Here is a 10,823-nt window from a genome sequence, read left to right as displayed (position 1 = left end):
AGTAACTAATAGACGTAAGCATTTTCTCAATGATGTCATCAAAGAGATTATTGCAAAGCACATGATATTGGATTAATAATCCATAACATATCATCCACAAGCCAATAGTCAATTAAAAAGTTCAAACAAGATAGTATGGTATATTCTTAAGAAGATTGCTAATGAGAATCATAAATATTGGGATACCAAGCTAAATTTTGCTCTATGGTCATTTAGGACAACCTATAAGGTCACAATGAGATGGACTCCATCTTATCCAACTACCTTGCATGGAGACATTATGAGACCTATAGATAATGGTTTTAGGTTGAGAAGATTAATTTAACCAAGATATAATGATTCAAAGAAGGATTTCGATGTTTACCAAGTAGCAGGAGTCAACTTACTTCAAGTGGCTCGAATTTGGACTTACTCCCTTTGATTTATCAAAACAAGTCCTAACCCTACTACAAGAAGTATGAAGTTTGGATATCATCATCATAATCATGTTACAGGTAATGTTGTTTTTCCTTACTTTGAAACTTTGAAGTATTATATGCAAAAAAGAGTGCATCGTGCTACTTAGGGAGAAATCCCAAGTCATTCTAAAGACTCTTTTCAAGTCATTATAGTGAGCTTGATGTATTTGCTGATTGGTCATTTATTTTCAAGCAACATGTATTTCATGCTATGCTTTATGAGAGCATGCAAGGAACTGTGGTGAGTAGGAAACTCCTTTCATTGATCCTACCCTTCAATTGGACACACCAAATACAAATACCAGGGCATTATAGTTGCAAATTAGATTGCTACAATTTGTTAAGTTGCCTTGGAATGATTGGGTTAAAATTTTGTATGCACTTGCATAGATGGATGTCATCAGAAAGACGGGTAAGGTTGGTGGTAAACTAGAGTTCATTTTATCACTCATTGCATGTCTATTTTCTCTTGTTTATAATGATAATGTTAAGCATTGCAAATGCACTGAAGAGGCAATGCACATAGAGTTTGGTCAACCAATAGGAACTAGGAACAAATACATGCTTAGGTAGCTAGACCCATTGAGGAGGTATCACATTAAGTGGTTCAAGAGATTCTTACTCTACATTAAGATAGATGCAATAACTCACGACGCATATGGGAATCTTTGGTTTGCAAAGAATACTGTGGTCCCCAATTGGGCCAACAACTTGCATGATAAATTGATGTAGGAGATTTATGTCCCCATAGTTTGAAGAATGCAACAAAGGAGTTAGATTGCATTGATTCTTACAACTCTTTATACTCATTTGTCTTACATGCATTGAATTCCTTCTTCATTTTCCAACCCAAGAGTCATTAGACTTGAAACATATTTCTTTAAATGATATCCATTGATTCTTTGTTTATGTGTTTTTCCATCTAAGTTTTCCAACACATATGATCCATTTTCAAATGCTTCCCTTACTCTAAATGGCCCTTCCCACTTAGTTTGAAATTTCTTTTGAATACCAAGTCCTCTTTTCTTATGTTTTCTCCTTTTGGTTTTTTTTTTTGAACTATTGTTTTCTCTCTCGATTCCTCTCATAAAAATTGAATACTTCTTGCATAGCCAATTGGGATTCTTGTAATTCTAGCAATCTCTATTTCCAATAATCCTTGTCCTTAATCCTTGTCCTTCTCATCACTCAATTTCTCTAGCATCTTTAAGGCTAGTATCTCAACTTCAATTGACAACAAGGCTTCCTTCCGATAGACCAAATGAAAGGGTTTGAATTCCATGCTTTCTCTTCTTGGATATACGCCCATCAAGTATGCCAAAGCAAAAAATACAACACTAGTAGCCTAGTACAGTGACTCAATCCAAGAGAAAGGATTCACAAGGGACAACCAAGAAAACATCTAATGATTGATGACCTACCTTAGTGAGCGTTGCTAAGAACACATCTGGAACTTCTAAGATCAAGATTACTTCCAATCAATCTATTCGAGGATCCAAGTGCACAATTACCTATGATTGTCAAGGTTGACCAACACACTAAATCAATAGTTACTACATCCAATTTTGAAGTGGAACCCACACAGCTATAGCCTTTGGCTATGGCCAACCATATTACTCCTAATTTGGAACAAGCTTCTAAAACTTCAATACCACAACTAGATATGAACTCTAGCACAAAGAGCACAATGAATCTAATGACTCACAAGATATGTACCTCGTAGAACTAGAGGATACTTCATTAGAGTTCTACGAGGTACTTCATTAGAACTCTAGCACAAATACGAGGTACTTCGTAGAACTAGAGGATACAATAATATCGTTTCCTCATGCATATGCTCATGCTGACATGGATACTCTAATGGAAGAACATAAGAAGCTAGACTTGGAAAATTCATTGACATGGAAGGAATAAGAACACATTTTCTCGTATTGTCCAATAAGGAAAAGTCATGAAGCTTATGCCCAAAGCTAAAACTAAGGAGATTTGTTTGATTCCCTAATTCTATATTGGGCATTGTGAGCCCAACAAAGAAAATGTTGAAGCATTGAAACAGAAAGGAGAAGGACGTAGCATATTTTGAACAAAAATGGTATTCAATAGCTAGAATTAGCAATCTCTCACTAATGACTATTGTTAAGCAAACACAAGCTCTCTTTACTTCAATGAGTGTAGCCCCTACATCCCTTAAGTGCTCATGGCTATCCATAGTTTCAAACTCATTGAACTAACCACAAAAAAAATTCAAGGAAGAGCTATATGTTGTTAGTTGATTGAGACAAGGAAGTATGATACTTGGCATCATAACATATGTATTTTGCCTCACCCAAGTCCCACAAATGCTTGGTGTATATGCTTCACTTCAATTATTAATCAATGGGTGATGTTACAACTTGGACAACAAGTCCAAATTCTAAGTGAGAATCATATGTGAGGATAGACTCAAGCAACCCTAAACAACAAAGTTAAAATATTCCAAGGGATTTGTAAATGGCATCACCTAGGCGTATTTGTTGATGGACTACCAAAATCCTGTTATTAAGGATTCATTAGACAAGCACATTACACATGGTATCAGAGCATAATGCTATACGTATATTAGCAAAAAACTTTATATGTGTTTTTCTAACAACTTGAATTGCAAACTCTAAGAGAAAAACGTGTGTCTGTCATATAAATTGTTCTAAACAGCTTGTTTTTGTTTGACACAACATCGTTTGCGAGACCATGAATACAAAGCTCCAAGAAAAAAAAAATCTATTGAAACAAATTAAGCTAGCTGAGTTCATAGAAAAAGGATCCAATGAGATTAATGTACTAAAGTTTGGATCGAGACCCTTGAATATTAGCTTGATGTGAAAGGAACAAACACATCTAACAAGGCTATGATTGCAAAGCTACGATTGGTAGACAAGATACACGTGGTGGATACTCCTCAACAAATAGCCAAGTTCTAACATGGATTGAATCCCTCATTGGATACCCTATTGAGAGCAATGAGAACCATGGATCTTCAAGATACCCTACTTAAACTTTGATCTATTTAAATAAAAGCCAATGTCTTTAAGATAACCACCTCTCAATGTATACTAAGGAAGATTCTAATGATCCAAAGGACCAAGTTAAAAAGTGCCACAAGTGTGGAGAGTTATGGCATATCTTAAGGAGATGTCCCAATTGTCAATGCCTCCATTACAATGAGCTAGGGCATATCCAAGCCAATTGCCCTAAACTAGACTATGAAGATGCAAAGCCACACAAGTTTAGCATTCGGTATATTCCAAGAATCAAATAATGACAAAGACCTAGAGCCCATTGTAACCCTTGAAGATAGTAGAAATGCAAGAAATACATTTATAAGATCTTTATAGACCTAAAGCCCATTATAACCTTGAAGATGAATAGAAACCCTAGAAAGACCTTTATAATATGCAATAAGCCTTATACTTGTAATGGACACTCCTCTTTATAATTGAGCCACAATATATTGCGATAAAACTGTCTATGAATTCATTGCATCATTTTAAAGTTTGAGTGCTTGTGTGTGATTAGAGTAGCATAGCAGAAGCATGGTGAGTCCTAACCCACAGGTTCTACAATACAACTTACCACAAAGAATAACAACCCCTAAATTCTTCTCAAGGCAAGGAGATCATGATTTCTCCAAGAGGGAGAGAATGTAATATCCTATGTTCCACACAAAAGGAAGCAAAGAGGACACTAAGGGTTACAAAAGAAAGTAATATCCTATGTCCCACACACAAAAAGAAGTAAAGAGAACACCAAGGGTTACAAAACATAAATTTTAGGGGAAAAATCAATTGTATCCATCATTTAAGTCCGACATTACAGTCATTGTGAACTCCCAAACTGGTCAACAACCAATCGTTTCTATCATCAAACTTATCACCATCCTTAAACACTAATATAATGAGAAGAATTAGCATACACATCCATAATTGCACTCCACAATAGTCTCTAGTGAGAGAGAGGAGCTCAATGACCACCCGAATTAGATGAAGTAGGGTGGGCTATAGTGGCCTCCCTCTCCTCCCCAATAGTTCAAAGGGCTTTTTAATGAGCTAAAAATCAATATTTTGTATGCACAGAGAGAGAGAGAGAGAGAGAGAGAGAGAGAGAGAGAGAGAGGGGGGGGGAGAGGGAGAGAGAGGGAGAGAGAGAGTGTGTGTGTGTATGAAAGAAACAAATTAGAGAGAGGGAGAGAGAAAGGGAGAGAGAGTCAAAAGAAGACTAGCCAGAGAGAAGAATAGAGCACTCATATGTGTCTACCTCAAGCTCCAACCCTTTGAAATCTTGGATTAGCCCAAAGCTTGATGATTGTTCGAAGAGCTACACCAAGGCTTGTCAATTCTTCAGGGATGCGACACCTAACTCAAGGGAGGAGTACAAGAGATCATGGCTCATGATGCAAGATGGCACACAAGCAAAGGAATGCAAGAGCTGGGACGAGAAGTGGTCAACAAGGCAAATGAAACCTCATGGTCACTAGCCCAAGTCCATGTGCCTAATTCTAGTCACATTTTAAATCCATAATTAGAAACTTTCTATGTGATGAAATAGCTCTTGTTAATTGAATCCCACAAAATAATCAAACCCAGAGGTGAGTTGCCTAAAATATAAATTCCTCCAAATACCATTCCTCCCCATGATGGAGCTTGTTCCATACTTAAATTGATAATTGTGAAATTAGGTACATGATTAGCCTAAGTATTGCTTAAGGAACACACAAATTACCATGAGTTCTAGATTAGGTAACTCATAATGAGAATAAATCTTCTAACAATAAAAATAAAAAGAGAAAATAATGTTAAGAGAATTTACTTAGAAAAGACATGCTCACCATGTAACTAAGATTATTGTCTTTGGCTTTTTAAAGTAAATTAGAGTCCACATAAAACCTATCTATTTTCTCTATTTGTTTCGAACCCCTAAGTTGATTGCCACCATTGGAAGGTTTGATTGCATTAGTTTTCTAAAAATCCATCATAAAAAGAAGGGAAAGATCCATCTAGAAACCCTTCATATGGATCATTTAAACAATACCAAGCCAAACTTGAAAATGGATTCACATTTTAGCACATCTAAGAAATTTTTCAATTTAAGACAAGGATCCTCAAGTCACAACATGGTTCCCACATAGAAGGGAAAGAGGACTAATCCCAAATTGTCTAAAGTGACCTAAGATTAGTATTTTTTTTTCTCAAAAGAATGGACAAAGAAACCCCTAGTTTATGATCTAACTACAAGTCATGAGAAACTCTCGTGCTTGAAACAATACCTAAAAGAAATTTTGATGCATAAAGTGCATTTTAAAGGTTTTCAGTGCATTAAGTCATGAAGCCCTTCATGCAGGGGCCGTTTATGTCCACTTTGAATGAAAATTTTTACCACATTTTCACTAACATGACGTTTTGGATAGGTTCTTAAAATTAACCTTGAATTTATTCAATTGTTAATATAGTAAAAGCAAACTATGAATAAGACCAATCTCCATTAAATGTAAAACCCAATTCTAAGAAACCTCTTCTCCCTCCCCATCGCCCTTACATTTGATGTAATTTATCTTGCAAGAAAAAAAGGCAAATATCATTTAAAAATTTTCAATGTAGGCAAAATGGAAAAATTACAAGGTTACAACATGGCAAAACAAATCAATAGATAACCAAATTCACAAACTCTTCAAGCTCGTTCAATGATCCACATTAAGTGCTAAGTTTCATTTGAGTCGTTTCATCTTCCATCAATGAACAACAAAATGCCATGAACAAGTGAAACATCTACAACTTAAAAAGCCACTTATCAATTTGGACATCAAGTCCACTTATGGACCCAAACAAACATTACTCTACCTAACATTGGCCACCCTTCCATAGCCACTCATACACAATAGGACCTTGAGTCCTACAAATAGGACTCAAGTAACCGATGAGTGGTGATCACAAATAATTTGCACAATAAAGCTTCTAAGTCCAATAATTAGGACTCAATTGTCCAAACCCTCAAGTGCCCCTGGTGCATTTGCATTGGGTCACTTTTAAGACCTCTATAACCAATGCTATTAGTGCCCATCCAAATATACAAGGATGTGATGATCATCCTCTCCCCTTTTTTCTGATTTCTTGATGATGTAGTGCCCATCCAAATATACAAGGATGTGATGATCATCCTCTCCCCTTTTTTCTGATTTCTTGATGATGTAGTGATTATCAATTCAAAGTTTCTTGTATTGTGTTATGAAGCATCATTAACCCTTATTAACTATTGGCACTTCAAACAATCAAAAAAGCCATAACAAGGTTTCCTAAAGTGTTATAAAGCATCATCAACTATTATCAATTATTGGCACTTCCAACAACCAAAAAAGCCATAACAAGGTTTCCTAAATTGTGTTATAAAGCATCATCAACCATTATCAATTATTAGCACTTTAAACATTCAAAAAGGCCAAAACTATTCATACTTCAAATTCATGCAAGGATACAATTGCATTATTTTACTAAAAGCTCATTACTACATCTATTGTGTGCTTTCCTTCTAACCAGAATCACACAAAGGAACTTTATTCCACAATGGTACATTGCTAAGCTTCCAAACTTCAAAGATATTCACTTTCCATCTCAAATTATATATAGAAAGCTAGTTTAATGCCTCATATGCTCAAAAATTGCACCTTTAGACTAGTTACACACCAAATGGCCAATGCCTAGCCCTTGCCCAAAGTGTGGGCATGCACTTTTTGGCACTTGGCCCTGGCATGGGCATAATTCCTACACACCCCAAATGGACACTATTTGCAAAAAAGGTAAAAATAATAAACTTAATACATTTTTTGATTGATTACAAATATAAAAAATGCCACCACTTCACAAACTGAGCAAGGGAGACTCCTTGCCAAAGTGGACGGAAAGTTCACATATTTAGCAAGTAAACAGCATATCATGTTTTCTCCAATGTGTAAAGGATTGTGGACGCCCAACCCTTGAATAAGTGTTTTGATTGCTTAAAACTTACAAAGAGAGTGTATCATTCAAAGTGTAACCACCCTTATAATGAGGGCATGGAAGGTAGGTTTATAGCTGATATTTAAGAAATCCAGTCGATAAATGTGTACTAAAAAATGCTTTTTACTGAGAGCGCTGTGTGGGACGGTGGGTAACTCGTGTATTACCTTTAATGGACTGAAGAACCGTTCTACAATTTTTACTTGACTTTCCCTATGTAGCTCCTCAAATTACTGCCAAACCTTTAGAATATGTACAGCCTATATAGCGCAAGGACAGGCTACAGTTCTTACGTTGATGCAAGGACCAGTATGAACGAATATAAAGCCAAGCTAATTTCCTAAGCCTCTATGATGCAAGCAAACCCAACTCTGGAAGATTATACTTGGAAATCACTGACATTCACTTACAAATAGGCAAGCTGCAAGCCTGACCTAAGTCTTACAGTAAGCAGATAGCAGAATCAGGTCTGTACAGTCAGAAGGTCTTTCTCGAGCCACTTTAAGCTTCGAGATATCATATGGACTTCGCTTTCTCTTCATTTGGTTGGCTTGTGAATGTTCGCCACAGGTATCTTCCACTGGCCATGTCCACCAACATCCAGATGCCAGCCACAAATTTCGAAGCCCCCTATTTGACAATCAGAATTGAAATAACTCGGATAAGTACTTAATTTACAATGCGAAAACCAGTTACTTCGTTTGTAGTGAAAATAGAGAAGCTTTAATATGCATCAAATGATATGGAAGCTTCACTGCTCAACTTTCAACATTCATATCTGAGGGATCAGACGCAGAGAATCAAGGGGCTATACTATGCTTTTCGCAGTTATCTACAATGTGCATAACTAGTCATTACTTTACACTGGAGCTCGCTTTCCTTTGCACCAGATGGTAGAGAGCTTTGCAACTTACCTTATCTTCATTAATAAGGCTTGATTTTCAGCAGATACACTAACAGATCCTCTAGTTCGAAAAAGCAGACAACAGCCATAATTATATCAAAGTGAGATGTGAGATGCTGCTATGTTAGAACAGTGAAAGGACCCAGGAGATGTGCCTTCGTTGCTCTAATAAAATGAATAAAAGACTTCTACGAAGTATTCACAACACTGGATGGCAGAATCTATCGGATGAAAGTGTAAGAAAAGAGATTCTCAGTCAACTGAATTGAGCCGTACAGGTCAGAAGCCGACCAGATGCATTCTTCAGCTTTACTGAAACAAGGCTGAAACATATCCTCCTGCGAGACTGGTCAAGAAACCATGAAAGGGCGTAGAAAGGTCAGGTAGCCAATCTTCTTGAGCTACACTTTGGCAAATGTAATAATTTATCAAAGTAAGGCCCATCTTAGAACGTAGAATGAGAAGGATTCTAAACCTTGTAATTTCGTGCGTGCATAGAGCTGGCTTTGTAAAAGAACAACCGGTTAGCCTGAACAAAATGCACGATAAAAGTCTCTAAAAAGACAAACACAAATGCTTTCACGCACTGTTAATTTTACATGGCAATCGAAACACAAACCTGCTAGCCTTCAAATATGTAGACTGTGTAAGTTCATTATTTTAAGGCAGCCATACTGGAAAGCCATGGATCATCCGATTTGCAGTACGCAAGCAAGCAAACCATACAGACTCTCTCTCTCTCTCTCTCTCTCTCTCTCTCTCTCTCTCTCGTATGTTTGGCAGCAGGCTTACCCTTCCCACAGATCCGTCCTTCTGTTCAACATCCGTGGACTCGCTACGGTCTTCGTTCCTGTTGTGCAGATCATCGGCATCAACGGTCCAGAGAGCAGCTTTAAACGCCAGGTACGCGGCAACGAGAAGGGAAGCCAAGACAAATATGAAGCGCAAGGGACACATGTCCTCTCCTCGTTTCTGTAACTTGTACTGTCTCCAGAGTCGAGCGAGCTCGCGTGTCCCGACTCCTGAGAATGAGAAAGGGGGGAGGGTAAAGGAACTACAGAAGAATCTGGAAGCCTTTCGAGACCGGACAGGCGAAAGGTGATGATGAGGAAGAGTAGTTGGTTGAGAGAGAGAGAGAGAGAGAGATGGAATGTTTGGTGCGTGCTGAGTGCGTGTTGTTTTGATCCGCACCTCTGTGGGACTCGGTAGTAGTTGCGTGGACCCTGTCAATACAGTTTAAGAATGGTTATTACACACAATTATGGTTTCAAGATCGTAGTTGCGTGGGCCTTGTCAACACAGTTTAAGGGTCACTGCCTACACACTACAGTTTATGGGCCGGCGGGTTGCGCATAATACAGGTTTAAGGGTGGTTACACACGAGGCAAGGTGCTCCTTGTAACTTGTAAGTATGTTAAAGAATCAATTAAAACTTTTTCACTCGATGGGCACATCTGCCTACAACCACTTGGCTAAGCCCATATTGGCTTTCTTGGTTACATTTGCCACATTCTGTGTTCTTTTACACGTGCAGCTAATGGTCATATTTTTTAAATATTTTTTCTCCTTTTTTTTCAATTTTCCTCCTCACTACACGGCGTGTGTAAAGATTAAAAAGGCTCTGTGTGTGTGTGTGTGTGTGTGTGTGTGTGTGTGTGTGTGTGTCTCCATCAATACTTGCCCTTGAGGCTCATTATGAAGTGATGGCATCTCTCGAGAGTCCCTAGAGTACACTTTGCCCTCGAGCCGTGCTATACACTGTTGAGTGTTCACTATGCGAGAGGTTATGATCCCTCCATTATCGACACACTCCCCTTGCATGTGCAACAACTAGCAACAGCCATCCAATGGCTTAGTTCTGACAAGTCATGTTGCTTTTCTTTGCTTGCTAGAGGAAGAAGCTAAAGTAGATGTTTAGTCTGCTTGGTCTGTCTCGAGAACAAACTAAGCATTAATATGATTATTTGCAACATTGATGGCTCACGAACCAAAGTGATTGTGAATACAATTATTTGCAGGATGATCCTCAACCATGTAAATCAATGGGGTAATTTAGGAAAGCAAAATTCCAATGAAGGAGCATGCCATCGGCACCAACAATCAATTAGGTATGATGTGCATTGTTATATCTTCTCAAGGTTATTCACATAGCTTGGTAAAACAAATTTATATGATGTTCCTTCTTTAGCTTCCTTGCATTCTCTTCCTTCTCTTCATCATCATCTTCCTCCTCGCCCTCCTCCTCCTCCTCTTCCTTTAATCTCTCTTCTTTTCACAAGCAAAATCCCATGCTTGAAAACAAAAATTAAAACATCAACCTAAACATGCACTAAAGATCTCAAATGTAGTCAAAGCAAACTTTGTCATGTGCATAAGAAGAGGAATCCATATTCTGATATCTAATTTCTAGCCATATTCCCATGTATATAGTGTTGGCGG

At 37.7% G+C, this 10,823-nt stretch overlaps 1 protein-coding gene across 1 annotated transcript; it reads right to left on the bottom strand.

Annotated features, from left to right (window-relative positions):
- Positions 1 to 7,859: 7,859 nt before the first annotated feature.
- On the bottom strand, positions 7,860 to 9,531 carry LOC148027102 (uncharacterized). Its single transcript, XM_087691637.1, has 2 exons — positions 9,177 to 9,531; positions 7,860 to 8,110 (listed from the first exon to the last, which is right to left on the bottom strand). The coding sequence occupies exons 1-2, from the start codon at positions 9,339 to 9,341 to the stop codon at positions 7,997 to 7,999; spliced, it is 279 nt and encodes a 92-aa protein (XP_087547763.1). The 5' UTR covers positions 9,342 to 9,531; the 3' UTR covers positions 7,860 to 7,996.
- Between the last annotated feature and the right edge of the window lie 1,292 nt (positions 9,532 to 10,823).

This window comes from Lygodium microphyllum, chromosome 13, assembly GCF_053477565.2.
Source record: "Lygodium microphyllum isolate KBCC chromosome 13, Lygodium_microphyllum_v1.1.10, whole genome shotgun sequence".
NCBI lineage: Eukaryota > Viridiplantae > Streptophyta > Polypodiopsida > Schizaeales > Lygodiaceae > Lygodium > Lygodium microphyllum.
The sequence above is the reverse complement of the archived record's forward strand: the minus strand, read 5'-3'. Positions and strand labels throughout refer to the sequence as shown.